The following is a 27,780-nucleotide window of genomic DNA, read 5'->3' on the forward strand; positions in this document are numbered from 1 at the left end:
GAAAAACCACGACGCTTCTCCGCGCACCCGAAAGCCGAACAACAGTCAAAAGCGCATGCGTGACTTTTGTCGCTCGACTCCGTCTAGCGGAGGAATCCTATTAACCTCTCGCGTCATAAAGAACTTCGCGCGGGGAGTGATGCGGCAGGAGCGGTCCCTGCTCTGTGAGGCAGTCACTCAGTGAAAGAGCCCGAGCGTGCTGGGGGAGAGAAAGGGGGAAGAGCGACGGTGAGAAGCGAGCAGGAGAGGGAAGGCAGTGAAAGGGCGGCAGGCGAGCAAAGAGGTGGGGGCGACGGGAAAGAAGGCAATAGAGAACACCGGGCTCCCCCCAGGCCGGCACCCACACCTGTCCTCCCGCTTCCGCCGAAAAGCTTCTGCGCTCCCTCCGCCGCCGGAAAATAGTCCCCCTCCTTCCTTTCCTTCTTCCTGCTTGCCTCTCTCAACAGGCTCCGCCGCGATGGCGCTGAAGAGAATCCACAAGGTGAGAGTCCTTCGGCAGAAGGCCAACCCGGAAGCCCCTTCGGTGCGAGGGCCAGCTTAGGCACGGTTTTCTCCCGCCCTTGTAGGCCGCGCAGAGGGGCCGGGCTGGAGGCCCCGATCGTGCCGGCGATGCTCCTGCTGGCGACGATCCTCGGTGCCGCCGCTTTACGTAAGCTCGGTCCGGCTTGGCCTGGGGCGCCCGGGCATCTCCGGCAGGGCTGGAAGGCAACGCTCCGCGCGAGAACCTCTGGGCCTCTGGCCACCCGGCTCGCGCTCCTTTATGGCCTGGGCGGCTCTCTCGCCCGTCGGGTGGGGGGCCAACGCCAAGCCCGAAAGCATTTGCCCGGGCTCGTTGCTAGCCCGGCTTGGTTGATACCTTCGTGGCATTCGCCACGGGAAGAAAGGCGACCTTTTGTTGCAAGCGAGGTCTTCTTTTCCCGTCGGTCAGCCGCCTTGCCGTCGGTCTCCGGACAAGAACGCCGTCACTCCCCCCTCCCCCCCGGCTAGACTAGGATTTTGCGTGGTTTTGCAAGAGGCGCACCTGGCTTTTCTAGGAGGTTTGCAAAAAGTTCTTGCTTTCGTCACCGAAGCAGGGTCCGAGCACCGTTTCGAAAGTCATCCGTCCAATACATTTCGAAGCAGTTGGGTTCAGAATTGGTGGCTTGCCCGTAGCCACAGGTGCGCGTTTAGGCATCCCTCCTTGAGAAGTTATTTTGGCCGATCTACTTGTACCTTCGTCTTGGCTGGTGCCGATCGAGGGAAGGGACCGTTCCATTGCCTTGCATGAACAAAGGGAAAGCGCTGTAGCCAGTAAGTGTGCTGACCCTGAGATCTGCTTCAGCGTCCCTCACTACCCAAGGGATATGCCCTCTCAAATAATGTTAATAGTTGTTGTTCCCACTATTGCTTTCATGCTTACAACTTTTTGCCTCTTTATTTCCATTACTGCGATTGTGTGTCAAAAGTTTATTTGATGTCAAAATATTAAGCAAGAGTATCCTGGAAAGCAATTCTAGGAGTGAATTCTACTGAACTCAGTGGAGTTTACTTCAAAAGAAGTAAGTATAGAAACTAGTTGCTATAGTTGCAAGAAGAATATTTTGGTGATATCACTGTTCTAACTTGCCAAGGTGGTTTTTTTTGTTTTTGTTCAAACAGATGATGATGTTGATACATCAGGATGTAATTGGAATCAGTCAAAAGTTCTAGGTTCTTGGTTTAGACTTATTTGTAGCACTGGGAGTAATAAACACCAGATAATATAACAACTACCGGTAGCTTAATTCATGCTTGGATTACAAAACAGTGCTCATAGGAATCACCATTCTAGAATAAGCAGTAGGTGAAAATGCTACCTCTATTGAAAGCTCTTGCTTTGGAAAATAGTTTTGCTTTAAGGTTGCTATGGCTGAGAGTAAAGGCTCTCAGGTGATCTTGCAGTGGTATTGGTGATGTTATTTTTTATAGTAATGCGTGTTATTGGCTTTTTAAACAATATTTTGTTGCATTTGAGAAACTAAATTTAAAATTGATGAAAATGGAACTTGATTGATATTTTTGGGTGTTTAAACATTCTGAATATTTTTAGTTGTCTGGTTATAAAACCTAAAATCATTCATTAATAAGAAACTAAAAAACTATTTTGTTCTTTTATTTCTCTGTTACAAACTTTGTTTTTCAAGCTTTGAGCTAACGTATGTATTAAAGAGATTAAGTTAGAAAGGCTGATATATTGATTTATGAAAGGTTGCTGAATTAGACAAGTCTTTTTATGTGCATTTGGATTTCATTTAGTGCATGTAATTGGCTTACTTAACTGCTAAAGAGCAATCACACATTAGTTATTGATTTGTTAGTTCTGTGCCATTCTTGAAATATTGAACTTAAGAATAAACTTTTATATAAGGGAGAACAGTCAATTGTATTTTGATTTTATTTTAAAAATATTAGATATAGAGCAGCTCTTTGTTGAATTTGATAGAAGATTTTTAGGATATTTCTGAGCCAAAATTTTCTGATTTGTGACCTTATTTCCTCAATATTAAATCAGGATTTTTGTGTCATTGTGATTGAATGTCTCAGCCCAACTTACACAGAAATCATGGTTATTTATCAGGAAAGAACATTCGACATAGTGGAATAAAATTAACAATAGAATTGGGCAGAATAGTAAAACAAACAAAAAGCCAGGAATGCAAATTTATAAAAAAACTTGGACAAAATGGTAAAATGATAAAAAAAATCAGATTTCCTTTCTGATTTTTTAAAATCATTGCTTAACATTGTTTATAAATTTGCATTCCTGGCTTTTTGTTTATTTTACTATTCTGCCCAATTCTATTGTTAATTCAACAGAAGATAACAGGTTTAAAATATAAGACTTTATGCTAACCTTTCCTCTTTTTGCTTCTCCCTCATTCCCAGATTCTTCATTCTCCTTGGCATCAATTTTCATATATGCTGCTCCTTCCCAACCAAATGATTGATGGGAATCTGACTTCTAAATTACATTTTTCCTTCATAAAGCATTGTAAAAGTCATAATTTTGCTTGGCCACAAACAGAAATAGATAATATTCTGAAAAGTTGCAGCTGTTTCTCAATGTCTTATAGAACCTTTACAGATATCCCACAAAAAACACAAGAACAAAAATTGGAAGGTGTACCAAAATGCAATTATTTTTAAAAAATCAGAAGAGACAGATATTAATTTCATTAGAAAACAGGCCAAAATCTCTGCAAACAGGCCAAAACGTTCTACATTCCACTTTCCAATAACCCCAATACTTTCTGGTTCTTCATCTAAATCTTAATGATTAGTGTCAAGTCTTATTCTTTCCTCTGCTCCTTGAACAGAAGAAAATGATCAGTGAGTTAAGCCAGGAATTTTCTGAAAGTACCATGCTTGGGATAGATTGTCTTCCATAGATGCTAAGTTAATGGAAGTTCACTACTACTTGAGGCCACTGAAACATCTGTTTTCTTTTGGAAGAAAATCTGGTTGATCAGGCAGTACTGAAACATCAAAACCAGTATTGTTTTTATTTATTCCTTCACTTTGCCCTCCTGCTTTAAACAGTGTTGCCCAATTCATTGATTTGATTTTCTTAGAGATGTAACCATTTTTGCTTCTGTTCTTTTGGAAAAAAAGTTACCTTAAATATCTTTTTCCTTTCTGTTTATGTTGGCAAACTTTATTTCAGTATTATATAATGGCTCATAACAAAGTGCTGTTTTAGTGAAAATCAGTGGACACTGCTTATTCATCTTTAGTATCCAACAAGAAAACTTAAGATTTTCATTATTTATTTACTATTCAAGTCTGTTAATTGGATTAATTCTGTTGTTAAAAGTGCACAGAATACTAATTTTCCCCTGCTTATAATCAATTTAGATAAGTGAGTTCAGAAAAAGTTCAAATTAAAAGGGCAAATTGAAGATGGATCATCCAGGAGGGAATCTATCCAGATATCTATCCAGTGACACCAACTTGATGGCACTTAAGCCAAGTGAAGCTGGGCAAAATAAAAAAGCAAGTGTCCTCAGAGCAGAAGCCAAGGCATTGCCCTAAAGATGCTTATCCCAAGTTTGCATAAGTGCAGGTATCCAATCGGATTGGTTGATAATTTGGTAACAGTGTCACTCAGCAGCATATTGATCTCTCTGTGGCCACCATCCAATCAGAACACAGCCAAGCTCCCAACCAATCAGTTCAAACCCCCACTAGCAGTTAAAAGAAAGAAATAGCTGCGATAACACATTGCTCCTAGAAGCACGAAGCTGTAAACACCAGCCTGAAGATGACGAATGAGACTTTGTCGAAACGTCGCCAAGACACTTCTAATTTTACGCGGGAGAAAACCCGAATAACCAAAGACCTACACACACACACACACACACACACACACACACACACACATTTGCTGTGATGTTTGGAAGAAATAGGGAGGAACTTCTGCTGGAATGAAAAGTTTGGATACTTTTAAGGAGAGAGCACATATAATTCCTTCCATTGAGGGATTAATACATGTAGCATATTCTATTTCTGCTTGAAAAATAAGAAATACATATTGAAATGATGTTCGAGAATACTTGATAGACTGCAGTTGCAAGAATACTCAGGTCAATCATTTCCCCCTATAGATGCCTAGACAATCTCAACATAGTCATAAGGAAAGTTTTATCTAATATTTATGTGTATATGCACATTGTGAGAAATAGAACTGAGATTGCTTGATTTTAAGATACAAGATATTTTAGACTTTATAATTGAAAAATGGGAAAAACTTCTGTTTTAAGTTTATCTTAATTTAAGAGCATTTTAGATACAACATGGAAGAAATTTATATTTGCTATAATACATCAAAGGGAGAAGAATGGAATTTGTATGGCTGTATGGGTATCATGTAATAAATAGATTAGTTATGCCTTTAAAAATTAATTTACATCCTCCTTGTCAACAGTAACTTGGAAAATACTGACTAAACATATTGCTAATTAGAATTGATATATGCAAGGTCCATAGCTGTTTATTCTGAAGTTTTATTTTCAGCTTCATGGCATTCAGAAACTGGATGGAGCAAGTTCCTCAATGTTTGCTCACATTAATTCATACTTTGGTAGCATTTCTGTATTTTGAAATCTTCAGTTTTTCATTTTTCATTTTTCATTTGGTATAGTAAATGAAGGAACGTGAGGCATATGAAAACTAAGAAAAGTCTGATTGATTAGTGCATAGCATTTGTCATCATGTTCCAGGTCTAATACGCTTGAATAATTCTCGCACTAAATATTTCAAGATATTTTGTATCTTATAAAATAGGGAGCTTTTCCGCCAGATAAATTACAGATTGTGTATATAGTATCTTAATTGCATGAAGTAGCAATGTTAATGTTACACTGTTACTATTTTTGAATCTCAGGTCTTAAAGTCATTTGAGGCTTAAGTTGTAACATCTATTCTGAAATAATGCTTAATATTTTTCTTTTGAATTTCCAGTTTAATTGTTTTCAAGCATAGTAGGATGCCAGAAACCAACTAGTGTATTTTTTTTTGACCTTTGCATTTCTAGTATAGTATAGCAGTATATAGCTAGTAGAGGTCACAGCTTTTTATCACGTTGCACATGTAGCATGATATTTACACATGTTTACTGCAAATATAATTGATACAAGAAATTGTTGATTGAAATACAATATTATGTGCATAGAAAATACAGTTTCCACAATTCTATGATAAAAAACAGGATTTCTTGCATCAAGTTTTTTTAAAAAAGCTAAAATATTTTAACAATTATGGTAGTCAAAATATGAATCATCATTAGACATTGTTAAAAATAGTGTATGCAGGCAGAGTAAAAAGCCATGGCACTTTTATTTTAAATTCCAGAATTGATAGAAGTATAACACACAAGAAGCATTCTCTTACCTTTCTCTTTATAGCACTTCGATGTAAGCATCAAATAATTTCTAGTACATAGGTAAGCCTTAAAAGCAATGAAAACAGAAGAGAGGACTAATAGAAATAGCAGCAAAGGGAATATTCCGTTGTGCTTCAAATGGTCAAGAACCTGAGCTGTCATAGGTAATCATGTACAGTGCAAGACACAGTGATTCACTCATTCAGCCACTGGCTCTTAAAAAACCTTGAGAAGTATAAATAAAAAATTTAAAAATGCATGCTTGTAATCAGTTGAGCTCCATTAGAGGATGGTAATCCCTCTGGTATCTCTTAAGTGGGAGGAAAAGATCCAGAAATGTTCAAAAAGAATAAGAATGGCAATGGAAAAACGGGAAGAGATATTCAAAGATAGAGGAACAAGAAAGAAAACAATTTGGAGAAATTGTTCTTTTCTAAAACTGAAATTGATCATGAACAAAGGAAGATGAGTTATTTTTTTCTCAAAGTTAAGGTAACTTAAAATGTAACACAAAAAGGACAAAAATATAACATCTCCACAACAACATTAAGGAAGACAATTCCTTCAGTGGATTTCTAGAGATGGAATGTAACTGTATAATTCAGCAGTGGGTAACCTATCCTCTCTTCCCGAAGCCTGTTCTTTTCAGCCATTGAACTTTATTTGACTATGATTATTGAAAACTCAGGGCATGATGAGTTTGATTTAGATGTTGGAAACACAAGAGGTTCATATAAGCTAGAAGACATATTACAATTTAAAAAAAGGCCTCCCATAAATTTCTCCAAATTCCTATTGGTGAATTCATGCCCTGCATATTCATTGTAATTTTTTTCACTTCCAAAGGTTGCTGCACCAATGTAATTGATGATTTATGATTCTCTAAGGTAGATGCTCTCATTTCTATGTAAAAGTACTCCTTCTCCAAAGCAGACTTATCCTCCTGTAAATGTTTGGTGTTCTGCTTCAGAACATCATATCCCAAATTATGCATGCTATTGTGTGTTTTTTGTGTGTGTGTGAATTGATAAAAATCATGCCCAGACCTTATTTTAAATGTGAATTAATATATAGAAGTTTTATTATGTTACAGCTGGTCTCACCTCTTCAATGATGTTAACGTCATTCAGAAATAAAAACTGATTGATGTTACAAACCAGTTCAGACAAGTTTCATCTTATGGTCAAGCACTATTTTGTCTAGGTTAATATCCTTTCTCTTAATTCCAGGCAGTTATTGTTGAAAAATGTAGCTCTCAGTTTGAGGGGACTGTTTTCTAAATACATCTATGAGGGATTTCAGATATTATTTTTGTGATTGTATTCTACACTGTTTTTGAAGGAAGAGCCAAATATAAATACAACCATTACTTCAGTTTTTCCCTTTGTGTTTACACTTCTTATACTTTATAATTATATTTTCTGTGCCAAAGCACTACCATGTTATATGTCTAGAGGGGTGGGCAACTCAAGCCTCATTAAATTGTACTGCCAAATTTTTAGAAACTCAGATGTGATTTCCTGCTGGTTTTAAGTGGGAGGTGGCGACAGCTTCATTTTTAGGCTTAACACACCCCTAAAATGAAAACAAACTGTCACATTTGGAAATCCTGGTCTCATCACCTTGTTTGTGACATAGCTTCTTCATTCTGTGTATTGCAGCCCTATGTAAATAAAATGGTAGTCCCCAACTACTAAAGCTTGCCCTGTTCTGGTCTAGTGTATTTCTTGGGATGTCTGTCTTGTTTTTATTCTTTAAACAACTCTGGATGAAGGGGAGGTTATAAATAAATATCTAATCAATTACATAGCAGTGAAATAGTATGCACATTGTTCAAAAACCGTTAAACTTCTTTATGATTTAAACTTAGAAAATTAGTCCATGCTAATTATTTAGATAGACACAGTTTCTCACAGCAAAATGTGTACCATGTGAAAGGAATAGAAATGTGTGTGTGTATAAATTTATACACACACACACACACACACACACACACACACACACTTTATTGTCAAAGATATTCCATTGTTTTGCTGTTCTTCCAGGATCAAGGTGTGAGGTTTTGAAGTATGCAGGGGAAATTAAACAACTGTTTTGTTTCTCATTAGTTCCATGGGCAGACTGGGACTATTTGTAGAATTAGTACTGTATACATTTCTCCTAGAATAAGCTTTAGATTGTACATATAGAGTACTAGTGGGAGATTATTTTTTTTAACGTTGTAATTCTGCTGTTTTTCTCTATTTCTGCTACCAAAATGGCACTTGTGCTGCTTCATTAAAGTTCTTCAGTTGTCTTCCAGTGGACATTATCTAAAAATGTATGAAAAATTCAGAGGGAACATTCCAAATCTGGAGTATTCCTCAGTAGAAAATACTACAATACCCACCTACCAGAAACAATTAATATGAAGCAATTTAAGAATGGTAATGGTTTTTTTTAGAAGTTGTCTGTTCAAAAACAGATAACTCTGGATGCCGGCACTCCGGTACAGTGGATGCCGGCACCCCAGTACTGTCAGCTGCAGCCGCGGCTGACTGTTGGGGGCGAGTCATTGGCCCCGATGGAAAGGGTGCGCAACTTGGGCGTTCTCCTGGATGGGCGGTTGTCTTTTGAAGATCACCTGATGACCGTGTCCAGGAGAGCTTTTTATCAGGTCCGCTTGATTCGCCAGTTGCGCCCCTTCCTTGACCGGGATGCCCTATGCATTGTCACTCATACTCTTGTTACCTCTCGCTTGGATTACTGCAATGCTCTCTACATGGGGCTCCCCTTGAAGAACACCTGAAGGCTCCAGTTGGTTCAGAATGCAGCTGCGCGGGTGATAGAGGGAGCCGCTCGTGGCTCCCATGTGACACCACTCCTGCGCAGGCTGCACTGGCTACCTGTGGTCTTTCGGGTGCACTTCAAGGTGTTGTTTACTACCTTTAAAGTGCTCCATGGCTTAGGGCCGGCTGGGTTATTTACGGGACCGCCTACTGCTACCGATTGCCTCCCACCAACCCGTGCGCTCTCACAGAGAGGGACTCCTTAGGGTGCCGTCCGCCAAGCAATGTCGGCTGGCGACCCCCAGGGGAAGGGCCTTCTCTGTGGGGGCTCCCACCCTCTGGAATGAACTTCCCCCAGGACTTCGGCAACTTCCTGACCTTTGAACCTTTCACCGTGAGCTGGCATTATTCATCCGTGCAGGACTGGCATAGGGTTTTAGATTTTATTCTGTTTCTAATTTTTTAGTGGGTTTTACTGTTTTAAATATATTTTAATCTGGGCCAAATTTAATAAGTTTTTTAAATATTATTTTATCTTGTATTCATTCTGTTCTGTTTTATCTGGCTGTAAACCACCCTGAGTCCTTCGGGAGAAGGGCGGTATAAAAATCTAATTAAATATATATAAAAAATCTAATTAAATAAAAAAACAGCTCGTCAGGTGTGCTAAAATTATTACACATTTTCAAACCCTTCATTTTTTTCTCATCAAATATTATTTACACAAAGCAATAAGTGCTGTATGTGCTACTGGACTGTCATGCTTAAATGTGATCCAGCAAAAATAATTTCCAAGTAAAGTCCAGATTTTTAGTACAACACTTAAACTGCTTTATGTGGTTTTGGGTTGTTGTTTTTTAAATCAGTGGTTTCAGTGCAGCTACTCTAGATTGTAAACAAAGTGTGCTATAATTTATAAAGCACTTAAAAATTATATTCACAATTTTGTTTACAAAATACTCAGAACTTGGACGACTTCCGGTGTCCAGCGGCAACGGACGTCTGGAAGGCTTCTCCTGCCTCCAGCGCCCGAATCCGGCCGCCGCCGAGGCCCTTAGGGGCCAGGTGTTCCGAAAAGGACACCTGCCGCACGGACGGCTCGCCAGGGGTCTCCCAGCCGACATACAGGACTGTGGGGACCGATGCTGGCGCGTCCTAGGCTTGGCGGGGTTTGGAGGCCACAGGCCGCGGCCATTATTTTGGTCGTCGCCTGGGCCGCTGTGCCCGGTGACACCGGGGCATTGGATTTATAACTGCAGCAGCCTGGTGGTGAACAGGGAACGGAGAAGAATTGAGGAGGAGAAGGGAAGGGAATATCGGTAAACGTGAGTGGAGTGCTCCGGAGTGCGGGGGGGTTTTCTCTCCCCTGCGGTTGGAAGGAGCACGAGTTATTCTGGAGAGAGGAGAACTTAAAATAAGAAGATTACCGGTTTTGTGGAGCTCTGGAGAGAAGAGGTGATGGAGAAATTTAGGAGGGAAGGTTTGAGGCCCCCCCTCCTTCTGGGGAACAGTGGTGGCGCCCAGCTTCCGCCTTCACTATGAGAATTTTGATGACATCACTTCCCTTCGGCTTCCTGGTTGACTAACTGTACTCTGGACTCGTTGCTCCTGTGAGTGCCCCCTGGTGGATCCGGAGGAAATTACAAGGATACCGTGCCTGCCTGAGGATTTTGTATTTTTTTTTCCTTAATGGCAAAAGGTCAGAGACCAACTGCTGGAGAGATGGAGAGAATTTTGGAAAAGTTATCTAATATGGACAAGAAATTGGATGAAATAAGAGCAGAAATTGTGACTATCCAAAAGGATTTAAAGGATACTCAACAAGTTTCAGCAGAAAACAAGCAGAAAGTGGAAGGTTTGGAGGGTGAGATGCGGGCAGTGCAGAAAAGAGAGGAGGCGACAGGCAATGCTGTGCTTGGACTACAGATGGATAAAATGTCTTATTTCCTTAGGTTTCAAAATTTGGAAGAAGTGGACCAAGAAGACTTGAGAGATGTTGTGACTAAATTGTTGGGAGAATTTCTTGGGAGAGGTGTTGATTTCATGAATTGGGATGTGGATCGAGTTTATAGAGTTAATTACAATATGCATGCACGCATGCAGTTCCCAGAGAGGTTCATGTCAAATTTGTGAGAAGAGGCGAGAGATGAAATTCTTAGAAAACATAGGAGTGGGGCACTGATTTACAGGGGCAGGAGATAGCCATTCTGAGGCAGATTCCCAGACAGGTGCGTGAAAAAGAAAGAAATATTATTTTTGTCAAGCAAATTGTACCAGAAGGAGTGGGCTTCAGATGGCTGATGCCAGAGGATTGATGATTTTCCGGGAGGGCATTACGAAAAAAATCAGTACAATTGCGGAGGCTACGGCCTATGTGGAGGAACACAAAGCCCTCCTGGAATCAGATGACCCAGGAATTGAAGAAGGGGAGGTTATAGATCATGGGGCGGAAGCGGCTGCCGCTGTTGCGGCCCTGGAGTTGGGTCAGGCTGAACCCAGAGTTCTGAGATCCAAAACTAGGAAGTGATAAAGATATTTGGGATTGTGTTGGTTTTCCTTATTCTCTTTTGTACGATATTCTGTTTATTCTTGACCCTTCTTTATTACGTATTTAAAATTTGTAAACTTAGCTACTTCGTGTCACCTGCTTGCCATATGGCTGTTGTATGTGTTAAAAAATTTGAGTAAAATTCTTATTTTAGATAAGAAAAATGAAAATTTACCATACCTGATATGTATTTGTATAAACCTTTTTTTGACTAATAAAAACTTTTTGAATAAAAAAAAAAAAAAAAAAATACTCAGAACTTGCTAAATCATAATTAAGAGAATGGCAGATCTTTGGAAAATCTGAATCACTGTGAAGAACATCCAGAATTCCAGGCCTAGACGAGCTTCCTTAACCCTGGCACCCTCCAGATGTGCAGAAAGGCACCTAAAGGGTTGAGTGGAGCATTAGCAGTTCAGTGAACTTGTTAGTTGGCTTGATTGCTACAACATGACACATTAATTTGCATCACTGCTTACAGTTTGCGTAGACTTTTTAATAATAGTTTCTAATCAGATACAGTGCGATGTAGCATTTCTGGCTTTGGAGTTAAATGTCCAGCTGCATGTTTGTCCTTCTATTTCTTAAAAATACAGAATATTTTCAGTTGTTGAAACTGATGGCAGAAGCTGCAAGAACTGATCTAAAGCCTTTGGGAAGTCATAAACTGAAATGTTCCACTCACACCCTGTTCCTATAGACCACCCATAGCAAAAAAGGGAGATAACACAGAATTCTCTGCAATTATACAAATGATTTTATGAGAACATTATTTTAATAATTCTTTTTTCGCTCCACTGGTATCAAAGTCAAAGGAATACAAATGTGAGCACTGCATTCTGTTTGGTGCTCTTAGCAACAAAATAAAATAAAATACTTTACCAGTTTCTCCAGGTAAATTGTCTCATGGGATTGAAGTATGACCTTGGGGTGCATGCATAATTATAAATTGTTTCATTCAGTTGTAGTTATTTTTTAAATTAGAAATTCTTAACAGTGAGTTGATTTAAATTTCATTCTTTGTCTAGAAGCTTGCAGCAATATAAAAAGTTAGCAGCCGACTTTCATTTTATGCTGTACTTTCAATATTTCTTTGTGTTTTATTTAGAGACAAGCCAGAAATAGTGCTTAGATCTTTCCATAAACAAGCTCTCCTAGTTATTTGGTGGTATAATTCTGTGCATGATATCTTGAAGGAATATTTTCACTGATAGGTGTTCATATGACTCATGCCACCTGTAAATCAGTGGCTGACCAGTTTTGTCATTCTATAGAAACAAATAGAAATTCTATTATAATATTTTTGAACCAAGAATAAAAAAACCCTCTCGGTAAGTGACAGACTCTTCTAATTAGAAGCTCTTTCAGTGGAAGGAAATAACTTGGACAAAATGATTGTTCCTATCTCACTTCTGAAGAAGGATTTATCAAACACACTTCCTGTTTCTGGAGAAGATGAATTCTTTTATCTTAATTCTCATCCTGCCTTCCCAAGGAGAACAGAGTTTTTGGACAGATAATCCTTGATTTATGATCACAATTGAACCCAAAATTTCTTTTCCCAAGCAAGACAGTTGTTAAATGAGTTTTCCCCCATTTATGATTTCTTGCCTTCAGTTGTTAAGGTGTGGCTTACGTTAGTAATATGATCATTAAGTGATTCTGGTTTCACTCTGCTTGTCAGAAGATCGCAAAAGGTGATCACGTGACCCCAGGGCACTTCAACCATCGTACATATGAGTCAGTTGCCAAGCGTCCAAATTTGGATCACTTGGTCTTGGGGATTCCACAACAGTCATAAATCACTTTTTTCCAGTGCCAGTGTAAACCTCAAACAGTCACTAAAAAGGGTTGCTAAGTCAAGGACTAACTGTAATGTATTTTTGTAATGGCTTGTCTTAGCATAGCCATTGACGAGGCATATTTTTATTGTGCTTTCACATACATTGTGTGCTCAAACTTTCTATGATTTTTTTTTGCTGAGAAAAGAGCAAAAGAGTAATGCATTGAATTGAGCTCTTGTATTATACAGTCAGATGTGATGATATGTAGTTGAAGGTTTTATAGACTTTGTACAGGTAGTCCTTTGCTTAAAACTGTATGCTTAGTGACTGTTCAAAGTTACAAAAGACTGTCCAAAACTACGAAATGGATTCAGAGTTATGACCGTTGCAGGCCCCGGATGAAGATCGGGGAAGCAGCTTTCCACCCACCTTTCAATGGCTTCCTCTCTCCTCTCACCTGCAATGAAGCACTTCTGAAGAACAAAGACGTCACTCTAGCCTTTTCTCTGTCTTCTGCTCCTCAACTAAGGGACAGGGATGTGCAAAATGAAGGGAGGGATAGTCTTGCTATGCTCGTGGTGGTGTTTATCTAGCCTTAGTTCTTCCAAAAGCAAAACTTAGTGAACCTGTTGAAGACTTAATTTTTCCTTTCCATTCCCCCCCCCCGTTCCCTCCCCTCGAAATTTCTTTCATACACAACCTTGCAAATCAAGGAGCAGACAAGGGTGGGAGGAGGCTTAAGCCCTCCGGGGAGCCAGAGAGTGGGAAGAAGACCCGAGGACTGTATGCATCCCCAGGGATGGGAAGCAGAGCACAGGGTGTCTTGAGGTGAGGGAGGCCTGAGGCAGGTGGCCTTGTGCCTGCAATAGGCCTCCCAGGGCCTCCCCCACCCTTGAGACATCCCATTCTCCACTTAATGTCCCGTGTGTTCATTTAAAGATTGCATTGGGGAGAACAGGGATGGGGGGGGTGTTAAGTGAGGTGGTTCAATTAAAAGTCCCAACTTCTGACTATATAAGGCAGGGGCCATTATGGTTGTAATTTGAGGACTATCCATATGTGGTTAAATGTTAGATGTGATTAAATGTCGTTTTAATCCTGTTTTTGAAGCTAGTTTTGCCCCTGCTCCAAAATACACTTTGACAGATTCTTCGCTTTCTGCACAAGGAAGGATAAATAGCTGAGATTCAAAAGCTAAGAAGATGGGAAAGCTAAGTAAGTCACTGTATAGGAACATACATGTTCAGTCATCTATATTACTCATTTTAAGAAAAGAAGATATTTGGATACTTGCTGGAAAAGCCTATATAGATGCTTCATGAGTTGAATCTTAAGATCTAGAAAGAGCCTGTGTCTCTTTGTGGTTTTGGAAATTGAGTTTCAGAGCAGAATTTGGAAAAATCAAAAGATCCCATTATAGGAGAAACAAAAGGATCTTTAAGAGGGAAAAGCTTAATTTTACCATTTACACCACTATTTTGTGAGCTATCTTAACAAGCATGTCTTTTTTTTATGGAAAACTCTGTATGAAATGCAAGATTAACATTTCTTTTCAGATCCTAACTATTAGCTGTACCACATTCAAACAGCATCATTATTCCTATTACTAGATTTTCCTTTTATGCAATTCCCCTTAATCTCTCTTTCTCTCTTGAATTTATCAAACAAAATAATTATGAGCATCTATCTTGAAAAACCAGCATCAGTTTCTATAAAATGTGGAGAATCACCACCATATAATATAGCTTTCCTGTAATTCCATTGTGATAAGAAATAAAAAAGATGCAGGCAGTTATACATTTATATTTCTCCCAAAATATTCATTGAATGACCGATGATTTAATCTCAAAGTTTACTGTGAATTGAGTATGGATTTGTGGATTTCAAGATCTAATAAAAGTAATCCTAGTTTAGTGAATGCCTTATTGTGGTGACCATTCACAGTTACGACAGTGATGAAAAAGTAGCATTACGATCAATGCTTGCACTTATTACCTTTGCAGGTCTATAAAACAAAGAAAAACTGAAGTAAGAACATAAGCACAATTGCAACTTTCACTTAATATATCAAATTCCTGGTTCCAATTGTGGTTGTTTAATAAGGATTACTTGTATTCCCCACTCCAAAAAGGCAATTATGCCAAAAATATCTTAAGGAAAAAAACCTTCCTTTTTTGTCCTGCTTGATATTAGAACTGGTTGAATTAAAACTGAATTAGAACTGAAATTTCACAAGATGTTTTCAATTGGAACAGCATAGATTAAAATGTTCTGTCTGGAAGTGTACAAGTATGTCCTAAATTTCTTCTTGTTTGGATTTTGCCCCAAACAAAAGGCATTCTTGATATTTATAATTATTACTGCTAATTCTGCTACAGGTAGTCCTTGAGTTACAACCATTCAGTGACCATTCAAAGTTATAACCTTCTGGCCAGCATTTCTGCAATCATGTGACTGCAATGTATGGGCTTTGCATCTGGCTTATAACCTGTGGTCACATGATGGCCACTTGTGACCTTGTCTGCTAGCTTCCCGTAAGCAAAATCAATGGGGAAGTCAGCGGGGGAGATAGCAAGAGTCTTCACTTTATGACCACTGTGTTCACTCTACGACCACCAAAAATCATAAAATTGGGTCATTCTTGGGTGCTTCGATATGTGACTATCATGAGATACAATGGAAATTCCAGGCTCCCTTACAGTCGTAAGTCAAGGACTCATACCACAAAATTGTTTAGATTTTAGAGTTTCAGGATTTCTTCAAAAATTGATCATTCTTTATCTTGCATAAGAGAAATGTTAACCGCTGCATTGACCAAACTACTTTTTCTTAACATTCTGAGGTTAACTTGTATGTGAAGGAAACAGATGTTGAACCTTTGTAGAAAAGATGTTCAAAAGTTGCAGTTTTTTAAAAAAATCAAGAGAAAATATTTCTGTGGCATGTGACATATGTTGGTTTATAACTTTTGTGTTAATAAAGTAGGAACTATATTTCTCTACCATATTCAGCTGTCATTTTCATAATATAAAATAGCTCCAGACATTAAATATGAGCAGTTTGGCATGACTGTGTGGCACTGTGAATGGTTGCAGTCCAAAAGTAGGTCCCACATTTGGCTCACTTCTGGAAGAAGTAGGGGTGGAGGGTTAGGTGTTAGTCTCTGCAAACCTATTGTCATCTTTTTGTCCTTTAAAATCCAGAATATGAAAAATAATAGATTGAATTTTGGGGTTTGGTTGCAAATAAATTCTGTGCATTGCATGAGACCCATGGCTGCACTTTTCATGCCTGTGTTAAACTTCAAAGAAAGTTTGTGACTCTTTTTAAATGTCAACTGAAAATGCAAATTCAATTCGGTTTATGTAATGGGAATTCAGATGGTTGAGTAGTTTACAAGTACAGGTAGTCCTTGACAATTGAGTCCCAAATTACTGTTGTTAAGTGAGACATTTGTTAAGTGAGGTAAGTAAAATGTGCCCCATTTTACAACCTTTCTTGCCTCAATTGTTAAGTGAACCACTGCAGTTGATGAGCTAATAACCTGGTTGTTAATTGAATCTGACTTCTCCATTGACTTTGCTTGACAGAAGCAGGGAAGCAGTTCCAAGACTTGCGCGGATCCAGCGGGTTAGGATGGGAGGCACATTGCAGCATCCCTGCGGTCGGTCAAAGGGACAAAGTACTGCAAGGGTGCAGTAGTGATTGGAACAAACTAGTTCATAAATAGCCGGGGGGGGGGGCTGTTTGTCATAATTTTGGATGCTAAGTGACTGGTCATAGGTTGAGGACTAACTACCTGTAAATGGTAATCTATTGTATAAGAAGCATGTATTGCTACATTTATTTAGAGAAGAATCTTTTGGAAAATGTCAAATATCAGCATTTTATTAGGAATAGAGACTCGGCTAGATTATTTGTTGGCTGACCAGTCAGTATGGTATAATGGTAAGAACTAGGATTGGGAAGATCCAATTTTATCTTATTTAGTAAATGTTTACTGTGTCCAATGCCTACCAACTCTGAGCAATTGACAAATAAAACATATAGAATAAAATAAGCCAATGATAAAGAACAGAAGATGGCACAATCTGGGCAAGAACCAAAAAAATCCAGATTATCTGGAAGAGGGTTTCAGTCACTCTTGCCAAAGGCCTGGGAGAAGAGTCAGGTCTTCAAGGCTCTCTGAAATACCAGCTGGTTGAAGCCATCCATATCTCTGGTGGAATCTCTTTCTAGAGAGCAACTGTAAAATAGCAGAGAAGGCATGTTTCTTGGGTCTCTATAAATGGCATTGTTTAATTGAAGGTACCTGGAGTGAACCAACCCTACTGGGTCACATCAGCTTAGCAGATATTATGGGAGATAGCACTCTGAAACTGTATATGGTCCTATGCTATGTGTGGTTTTTTAGATAATGGTCAGCACCTTGAATTGCATCCAGAAGCAAACTGGCAGCCAGTGCAACTCATGCAGTTCAGGAATTTACTGAGGCATGCTCATCACCGCCTGTATTGTTGCATTCCAGACCAGTTGAAGATTCAAGGACAGCCCTACGTAGAGCACAATACAGTTACGGTGATCAAAGCATGAATGACTGTCTGAAAGGCCTCTCCATATAGAAGAGGTTGCAACTGTGAGATGAAGCTGTATAAAGTCCTTTCTGACCAAAGCTGCCCTCCTGCAAAGAAGCTGACACCATAGCATAGACCCAACTGCAGGTCACTCTCTGACCACTTCTATAATAAAAGACAGGCCCAGATCCAATAAACAAGTGCCAAGTTGACAACCCAGAGAATTCTGCCCATTTCCTCATGGGCCATTGGTTTAAACTCAGCCCAGACTATATCATCAGACTGTGTCCCGGGCATCATGGGCTACCTTGCTTAGTCAGAGTCCAAGTTGGAGCAGATTTATATTTATCAAATGGACATCAGCTTTGAGAACAGTTTTGCTAGGGCCATTGCAAAATTTTGTGAGGATAAAGAGGTGTGGGGTGGAGAATAGTGGATGCTTCCTTGAGTTATTTAGGGAAAAGATGGGTTAAAAAAGCAAATGTATAAATACAAAGTGTGATTTGCAAATTAGAGCAAATTGTTTAATACATGATGGGATCATTTGAATTGCTTCTCCAAAATTAGGGTGTCTATTGTATTTTTAAGCAGGGAATGATGGAGGAGGGTAATAAGAATTTATATACAGGTAATCCTTTGAAGATTGTTTTATTTATTATGTTATGCATTTCCTTTAATTTATGTTGAATAAACTTTAATAATAAAATAACGCTATAGTGAACTCTTTGCTGTGAGATAAAATGACTGTATTTTAATCTAATGTGACTGGTTTTTAGGAGCTGAATGATCTGGCACGTGATCCTCCAGCACAGTGTTCAGCAGGGCCTGTTGGGGATGATAGTAAGTATTTGTAAAAAAGGAAAAGGCCTCAGATTAGGATTCTTTTGGGCAATAGGAAGAATCCTAAATGTATTCACATTAGACTTCTATTTTAAATGCAAAGCATTCTAAGCCAGTGGGTGCCATCAGAGTAACATATACCTGTGATGGCGAACCTATGGCATGTGTGGCACAGGTGGCACACAGAGCCCTCTCTGTGGGCACACCAGCCATTGCATCAGCCCAGCTCCACTGCGCATGCATGTGCACCTCCCGCCAGCCAGCTGGTCTTCAGGTTTCTGCCGTGCATGCGCGGGAGGTGGGACGCATGGAAGATGTATGTGTGGGGTGGAATGGAGTGGGGTGCATGCATGGGGGGGTGCAGGTTGGTGCAGGAAAATTTTTGGGCCCAAAACAGGGTGTGGGGGGCCTTGTGCACCCCCCTGTGCCCCATTTTGGCTTCCAGGTTGTTGCAGGAAACTTTCCAGGCCCAAAATGGGGCGCCTGCACCCTGTTTTGGGCCTGGAAAGCCTCCTGCAACAACCTGGAAGCCAAAACGGAGCGCGGGGGGTGAGGCACATGCGCAGGGGGGCCCCTCACATTGCGTTTTGGGAGTCCTGGTACGCATGTATTTATTTGCGCTCGCATGCGCGCACTTTGGGTACTCAGCACCAAAAAGGTTAACCATCACTGACATATACCATCAGATCACATACCATCACGCATTGCTGCTTCAATCAACTCGGAACCAAAACATATGGCTAATAAATTGCATTGAAACAACCTATTTCCACTTTTCCTAAGACAGGTAAAATGTCAGTTTTGGAAGGCAATTTTCTTTTTGCTTCTTAACTGTCACATATTTTAGCTGGGGAAGTTGGGAGGGGGTTGTTGTTGGAGCGGTAGAAAGTTAGTCATAACAACATCCCGTATTCAAGGACTTTTGCCTGCGTCTGATGTAGACTGCCTGAAGATTGTATCCAGCTGAGTGAAGAGTTGATTGGACAATGTGATGAACTTGTGGATGTGGGGCAGGGCTGTGAACTGTCAACTGGGTGTGGAAAACCTGGAAGCTTTCAGTTTTGGTTTTTCTCAGCTGTGCCAACATGACATTTCTATTAAATTGGAACTTTGAGGAACCTCAAGCCTCAGAGCTTTATTTCATTGCTGGTGTTCCTTGGAACCCTGACATAAAATAGATTCAATGGATTTCTGTTCTTAAAAGACTTGTAGAAGAATCTTTAATTTTGATCTTGAGCAATCACAACCTTACATCTTAAAATTAAAATTTAATATCCATTAAACTAATTTTGTACAGGTAGTCCTTGGGTTACAATGGCAATTGTATGCTGTCACTGAGTGACGTAGTGTAAAGCATGACATTATGTAACTGCATCACTTAGTGACAGCAAACTAGGCAATCCTGGTTGCTGTCATAATCCCAAGACATGCAGGAAGTGGCAGGAATCTCAGGTAAGGAACATGGGGATGCTGCAGGGGGTGGCGAGAGAGGCCCTGGGCCGCTGGCTGCAGGACTGCACATGAATTGTGTGCATGTGCATGAAAGCTCAGGGAGAAGTGGTGATTTAACGGAGTGACTTGCAACTTTCCCTGCCAGCTTTCCCATTGACTTTGCTTGTGGGAAGGTGGTAGAGAAGATCACAAATTGTGATCATGTGAGTGTGGCCTGCTACAACTGATAACTGCCAGTTGGTTGACGGGCTCCTAAATCATGATCATGTGACTGCAAGGGTGCTGGAACTTCAAGTACTGGTCATAAGCACCACTTGTTCAGCACCTTTGCAACTGAATGAGTGGTTGGTAAGTGAGAACTACCTGAATTATAAATGTATAGTAAATTTAGTAACTGGAGATGTTTGGATATGTTTATTGTCTTAAATCCGTTCGAGTGATAGTATAAAAGTACTTCTTCTGGAGTTCTTCTGTTTCATAAGCCAAATATGAACCATCTCTGTCTTTCAGAAACAGCATTGTGAAGTGACAAGCACTGAATAAAATACATTTAATGTATGCTACTAATCAAATTAACTTTTAATTGCCATTTCAATGGTAGTTCGGCATATAGGAAGATGCAAATCACCCAAACTGGTTTGGTTTATTAGTTTCTCACATTTATTATATTAACAGAGCCACCAAACTCATACAGTAGGACATAAGCCAGACTTTAAATTGAAATTGTGAGCAGCTTGGATACCTCGATCTACATTTGTCCAGTTATTTATGTACTAATTACCAGGTCAGCAGAACCTATTGATAGTGGCAGGGAGACAGTGCTAAGATCATGCTAAGTCAGTTTAGCAACAAATCAGTGTGCTGGGATATACTAGCCTGATAGCACTCACTGGCATCTCCTCTAAGTTAGATCTAAGTAATAAATAACAGATGGCTCTGGCTCTGGTTTCTTTAGAAAGGTTGCAAAAGGCATGGACTATGACTTCTTTTCAGAACTTGCCAGGGGAAAGGCACTTTCCTGGCTTCTATTTCTGTTTGTTCCTAGAAGAAGTAGCCCAACTTACAAGATATGATATAAATAGACCATACATGAAATTGCTCATAATCTAGAAACCACTAAATGTAATCAGAATACTAGCATATTACTTTGCCATTAAGCCTTATTATGGCTTAAAATGGCTGAGATTTTAAAGAGAGGAACTTTAGTCTTAAGTGTCTTAGTCAAGCTTTCACTTTCTTTTTTCTTCTAGTGTTCCACTGGCAAGCAACAATAATGGGACCAGTAAGTAGCCCTCCAATTTTAATTATGATAGCGGCAAATGTCTTATATCATCTTCTAATAGCTTTGTCTTTGCAGAATGACAGTCCCTATCAGGGTGGGGTGTTCTTCTTGACAATTCACTTTCCAACAGATTACCCCTTTAAACCGCCTAAGGTAAGGAACTTTTTAGATCCCAACATTGTTGATACCTCTTATGCTGGGTATTATAAACAAAGGAAATAATTTATTTTTAACAGGTTGCATTTACGACAAGAATTTATCATCCAAATATTAACAGTAATGGCAGTATTTGTCTTGACATTCTACGGTCGCAATGGTCTCCAGCATTAACTATTTCAAAAGGTAAGCAAAAGAGCTTTTACTGTCCATGGATATATATTTCTAGAAATAATGATACATATGCAGTTGTCTTTACTCTTTAATTTCCCACTTGCAACCAATTCAGAATTTAAAGCACCTAGACTTTATTCCACCAAAGTTTATGGAGTTACATTTTAAATACCATATTTTTCGGAGTATAAGACGCACCTTTCCCCCCCCTAAAAGGGGGTGAGAATTTGGGTGCGTCTTATATACCGAATGTAGCCCCGCCCACCCACTGGACTCCACCCTTTGGCCTCTGCCTCCCAGCAATTTACCTCCTTGCAGCAAGCAGCAAGAAGAAACAGCCCATTTCAGCTTCATCACAACCTAATTAGCACAAGTTGATTGTCCTTGGATCAGCCTCCCGACTCGCAGCTGTTTCAGGCTGCAGGGATTGCCATTGCCTATTGCTGCGCGAGCCTCTGCTGCTTGCTGCAAGGAGGTAAATTGCTGGGAGCAGTTTTTTTTTTCTTGTGCTAATCAAGCTATGCTGAAAACGAAAATGAAAGTAAAGCAGGCTGTTTGCTGCAAAGAGGCAAAATTGCTGGGAGGCAGAGGCTGATTTCTTTTTCTTGTTTTCCTCACCCAAAAAGGTAGGTGCGTCTAATAGTCCGGAGAGTCTTATACTCTGAAAAATACGGTATATCAAATCAAATCAATTTTGTTTTGTCTTGTTCTTGTTTTGTGAGCAACTTTGACTTATACTTTGTAACTGAAACATTTTAAGCATTTGGTTTTAATTATATGTATTATTTGGATACCTTATTTATTTTAAAAATCCTCATAACAAATATCTGAATTGAAATATTAAATTAGGAAAAAAAGGCAGCAAGCAATAAAGAGCTTTGTGTGGATTAAATATTCTATTAAAATGAATTCCAAGCTCTATTTAGTAATTATAAAATAAATATTTAAAATATGCAGTTGTTTTAATAATGCAAAAGCACTTTGTAAGTATGTGCACAAAATGGTGCACAGAAATTTGGTGTCAAAGGGTACAACTAATTTCTATAACATTCCTTTAAGTTGGCATATCCTTCTCTAACATTTTCTTATGCTTAAAATATAGGCACATTGATTGAGATATTGCAATCTCAGTGTGAACATATTTCATTCAACAAACTAGAACCTTGGTTTATGATTCTCAAGTTACAGGCATAATCCTTTACTCATTTTTAAACTTTCAGGTATTCAGTAAATTTGAGGATAGGTTCTGATAAAATTCAATAGCTTTATCTGCCAACCATTGCATTTAAATGTGCATACTAAATTCCTTTTGTTGGTTGTAATTCTCTGGTTTTCTAAAGCTTGTAATATTACTATAGTATTGCACGTGGATCTTATATTAACCAACACTGCACATGTGATTATGTTGAACAGCAATTATGCAACTCATAATGTACAACAATATTTTATGTAGATTCTCCTAATAAATAAAATTTAAAGCAAATTTCAAACTCTAGAGAAAAATTGTGTTATCTTGTATTATAATGTTTTATTTTAAAGAAAAGTAATATATTAAGAAATTTTATATATTAAAAAAACCTTACTGTTTCTGGTACGTTCAGTCAGGCAGTGATGTCATCAAGCTTTATTATCTGTATATGTTTACAGAATAAAATTGTTTTGATTTACCTAAAAGAATGATTAACTTTTATTATGTTTGGTACTATTCAGAACTGGTCTGGTGTAATTTTACAGTTGTGACCTTGTTTATTCAAATATGTTTGACATCTAACACCCTCTTTTCTTATTCCAGCTCTTGTACAATAGAAATTCTTACTCTCTGGTGCCTGGAGACATCCAAATATGGGTATCTCCAAGTGTCTTCAGTTGCTTAAGAAGGGAAGATCACATAGTTAAATTCAGCTGTTAGTGCCTCCATGCTCTTCTTATTTTTTTCATGTGCTTTCCCAAGATTGATATGTCATATGTGTTTTCTCATCCTGTGTTGCTACATTTCCATCTTGGTAGCAAACAGGGTTGTATATTTTTCTAATCTGTTGAGTTTTCCATCTCTCTTTACAACTGAAAGACTAGGGCACAGGACTCCAAAGAATTTTTATTTATTACATCAGAGTAGTCAAACCAGTGACAAAAAAATTCAGACAAAATTTAGTAGATTTAAGCCACAATTAATGACCAAAAAAGTCAAGTGTGCCAGTCCAGTGTGGAATTTAAGGCTTGGAAACTGCCCATGCTGTCATGATTCTTGATCTGATGTTGGATGTCCTGCCTTGCATATAGAATCCTAGTGCTAAATGTTTTGGGAAGGAGTTCTCCTGCCTTAACTATCCTTGTATTTGCAATAAAATAAGGCATGCCTTCTCAAGTTCAAGCTCACCAATAGGTGGCACTACCTCACCACTTGGAGGTTGGAAACATCCAGTGAAATAATTCTTCTGTCTTAATAAGACAAAAAAATCAGATCTCTATTTAATTTTAAATATTGGCTCTGTCCTTCATAGATCAGATTAAACAATTAGGTAAGATTGCTCAGATTTTATTTCTGTAAGTTTCCACACACAAAAAAATTATCTTTTTTTATTTTCTTTATTTTCTTTATTATTTTTTATTTTCTTATGATCCCAAACCCATAAAATCATTGAAGCTAACCAATAAATCTAAAGATTTGCACATTAATAATTGAATATAGATCCCTGACCTTCATTTTCCCGTAGGTAGGGTTTTCCCAGTTTCTATTGTTTCCTAGTTTTGTTTTATTTCTATTCTCGGTTTGTAGAAAGGAAGGGAAGTGGTTATACTTTTATTTACATAGAAGGATAGCATAGTAAAATTGTCCTCGTGCTGTATAAAATAATAGAAGCCTTAGATCTTGGTCCCAAGACAGCATTAGTCATATACAATTCAGTCAAAATTCAGAGATGAGTTACTCTGAAACTATCTTACATACTATTCTACTTAACAGTTTTCATCAGTTCTTAACAAAATAGTTAAGGTGGAATCAGACCGTCCTTTAGAAAAAAAGCAATCAAGTTAGTGATAATATATATAAAGAATGTCAGCAAATAGTTTTAAGGTTTTTGTCCAGCTGCTTCCCCTGTCCCCCCAAATTGGAGATGCTCCTTTAAATGGGGTTTTCAACCAGATATCTTGTGTTGAAAAGCCATGGCATTATCCTTGATTTTTTCCTATTGTAAGTAAGTATTGTCTTGATTCTCATTCTACTATCAAATACTCAGAGGGAATTCAAAGAATTCCTCATTTTTTTTTATTAAAAAAGTTTTTACAAAAAAGCTTTCCCCCCCTTTCCCCCCTCCTCCCTCTACCCTCCTTCCCCCTCCTTCAAAACCCCTCCCCGGACTTCCTGGAACAAACACAAGGTATAGTTTAAAAATAAAACAAGCATATGCTAAAAATTTTCCCTCCTAAGACAATTATACTCCTGCAATTCTCATCAAATCCTAACCTCCCCCATAGCAATCAGAAATAATACATCTTAATCATTCAAAGGCAGTCTGTGAATTCCTCATTTCTTAACATGCCTATATATACAGATATTTGTAGTGGTACCCACTTATTGTTCTCAAAGATCCCAAATTCTTTTTTTCTCAGCTTGATGTCCCTGAAAGTTGTGGTTTTCGTAGGCATCATTTTGGCCAGGTGAATTTCCAGCTGATAGTCCTCTCACTTTCTAATGTGTCTTTTATATGGATTTCTAGAATGATTATTTTGAAACAGACTCCTCTCATTTCCTAAAATTAATGATCTTTCAGGGGGCTTACCTTCCCCTTGTTTTGCCCCAGTCTGTCCTATCACTGACGGGCTGAATGAAAAAGAGCCATGTGATTGTCCTGCCTTCTTGGGCAGTAGATGAATTTAACACATTCTGTATCACAGATTAGAAGAAACTTTCATGAACAGTGATAAGTGTTTGTTCTAGGGTTGGCAAAACTCACTATTTCAGACTTCACCTTTTTATTAGTTAGCAAACTGGGGCTGTCTAATTCAGTATTGTATTAGGGGGATATGGGGGAAAAAGGGTGACATTTCTAGAAAACAGCTTGTCAAATAGATATTTATCTCATCCAAATTTTAAAACCCATGAAAAAGATTGACTTAAATCTCTTTTAGGGGGCCTGAAAGGAAATTAAATACTGTTTGTTCAGACAATGACCAGCAAAATTTTTAGGGAGAATTTCAATCCTAAATGATGTGTTTTATTCCCTCTAGTACTTTTGTCCATCTGTTCTCTGTTGTGTGATCCCAATCCAGATGATCCTTTAGTGCCTGAGATTGCACGGATCTACAAAACAGATAGAGAAAAGTGAGTATGGTAGTCAAACATCTTAAAAATAAAATGGTTAGTTTATTTTTTTTTAAAAAGGAGAATATTTTAATTTGTGACTACGTTGATACCAGAGATATTTTTTCTTCTTCAAGAGTAATGTCTTCTGTTAGCAGCTTTGTATTTTTAGCTTTAAAATATAATTATTAGTTAGGAATAAGGTTTACTCCTCAACTAGATTGATTAATCCACTGAAATTCTAGTCATTATTATTTGTACTTTTACACATTATTTTACAATTGCCTCTCTTAGGCCTTTCAGTTTCTGCTTTTAGGCTGCAGAGGGAGGAACAACTTAAACTTCTATCACAAGACACATGATTCAGGTGGTGGTAGGTGAACAAAAAAATACATGAGATGTGGCATGATTAATAATGGTGAATACTCCAGTTAGTTTTACTAGAAAATCTTTTGAGGTTCTGTTGGTTCCATTTTAAAGAAATAATTTTCCATGGACTATAATAGCTACATTATTCTTCCTGTATCATTACTGCTGTACCACTAAATAGTAATTCTGCTAACAATTAAGAATCACCTGAAAAAGAAAAATAATTAGGCTTGGGCACAATGAAAGTGACTGTTTTGAACTTCTGGACCTAGAAAATTGTATAGGTGATAACAGAGTACATCAGAATTCATTATTTTGAATTATTTTACAAATAGAAATTCAAATAGATAGTTAATCTGTAACGTAATCCTTATATTTTTCTTTTACTAACATTAAAAGAAATTGAACATGACTAGATTTCATATTTTGCAGCCTGTGCAGTGCATGAAGTTTATAACTGAGGTAAAGAAAGTGAGATCAAAAACATAAAATACAGTATGTGTATGTGTCAGTGTCCACATGCTCATTTGTGGGTGTATTAGGAAAGGTTCATCAGGTAGTTTTGGGATTTTTTAAAAAAGTATTCTTAACTGTTGATAGGAAACATCAGAAACATTTCTGCCTGTTATTCTAAGAACAGTGTTGGAGTGGATGCGATTATTTTTTATTTAGCATATGGCATCTACAGATGTTATTTTTATTAGCTGCTTTAATATTTGGTGAAGCTTACCTATTGTTAATCATCTTTCTTTATGTATACAGGTACAACAGAATAGCTCGAGAATGGACTCAGAAGTATGCGATGTAATTAAAGAAATTATTGGATAACCTCTACAAATAAAGATAGGGGAACTCTGAAAGAGAAAGTCCTTTTGATTTCCATTTGACTGCTTTCTATGAGCCCACGCCTCATCTTCCCCTGTGCACATGTTTACCTGATACAGCAGTGCTGCGTGTTGTACACACTTGGAACAACAAAATACTGTATTCCATACCAACATTGACTCCTAGCAAAGAAATGTGTGTGAAAAGCCAGTTCTTCTATCAAAGTCTAGTTGTGAGCATAAAAGCATTCCTATGAGATTTCAATTGGGCACTAAAACCAACCATGAAGGGAAAGGGGAAGAATAAATTGTGTTTCTGGGGACTTTTGATGATTCAAGAGGATGCTTTTTAAAAATGGAATCCTTTTAAACTCATAACTGTAATGAAAAAAATGTGAAGAACTTAAAGCTGTTCTGTATTTTATTCTGAAGGACCTACTAAGGTAAATGTATGACCAATAAGATCAAATTGTACCTACATCCTGTGTTTAAAAGTCTGAGTTTAACTGGCCAGAATTTAAATGCATTGGAGCTATTAGTGCATCAAGTGATGTTGATTTTATTTCAAATCTCCCCCTACCCCTTTCCCTCCCTTTCATAATTTTGGTTTGTATGTGTTTTCTCAATTAACATAGCTAATAGCTCTTATTTTCTTAAGTTTTTAATGGCTTAGGTCTTTCTGGATGTAAGGGTAAAAATTCATTTGACAGACTTGTGTATATTTAAAGACCCAGCTGCTCCCTTGGAGCTTGTACGTTCAAGAATGATTAATCTGTGTAATAAACTGATTACTACAGTCATTACATATAA

At 38.3% G+C, this 27,780-nt stretch overlaps 1 protein-coding gene and 1 long non-coding RNA gene across 4 annotated transcripts; both read left to right on the forward strand.

Annotated features, from left to right (window-relative positions):
- Positions 1-205: 205 nt before the first annotated feature.
- On the forward strand, positions 206-27,780 carry UBE2D2 (ubiquitin conjugating enzyme E2 D2). 3 transcript variants are annotated; one of them, XM_058175354.1, is made up of 7 exons: positions 206-228; positions 18,350-18,413; positions 21,116-21,147; positions 21,223-21,300; positions 21,384-21,489; positions 25,705-25,798; positions 26,909-27,780. In XM_058175354.1, coding segments are annotated over exons 2-7 (357 nt in total). In that variant the 5' UTR covers positions 206-228; positions 18,350-18,412; the 3' UTR covers positions 26,955-27,780. The 3 variants fall into 3 exon arrangements, with proteins under 3 accessions (XP_058031337.1, XP_058031336.1, XP_058031338.1); XM_058175353.1 differs by lacking the exon at positions 206-228 and adding an exon at positions 245-481; XM_058175355.1 differs by lacking the exon at positions 206-228 and adding an exon at positions 627-649.
- LOC131194404 (uncharacterized) lies at positions 656-3,177 on the forward strand. The gene is made up of 2 exons (XR_009154160.1): positions 656-1,538; positions 2,905-3,177. It is a non-coding gene; the product is annotated as an uncharacterized LOC131194404 (long non-coding RNA).

The sequence above is a fragment of the Ahaetulla prasina genome, chromosome 3, assembly GCF_028640845.1.
Source record: "Ahaetulla prasina isolate Xishuangbanna chromosome 3, ASM2864084v1, whole genome shotgun sequence".
Lineage (NCBI taxonomy): Eukaryota > Metazoa > Chordata > Lepidosauria > Squamata > Colubridae > Ahaetulla > Ahaetulla prasina.

Excerpts from the sequence above, each read along its gene's own strand:
- UBE2D2 (XM_058175353.1), top strand. The coding sequence starts at position 458 with ATGGCGCTGAAGAGAATCCACAAG. Across the intron at positions 21,490-25,704 it reads AGCATTAACTATTTCAAAAG|TACTTTTGTCCATCTGTTCT; the intron begins GTAAGCAAAAGA and ends TATTCCCTCTAG. Across the intron at positions 25,799-26,908 it reads TACAAAACAGATAGAGAAAA|GTACAACAGAATAGCTCGAG; the intron begins GTGAGTATGGTA and ends TTATGTATACAG.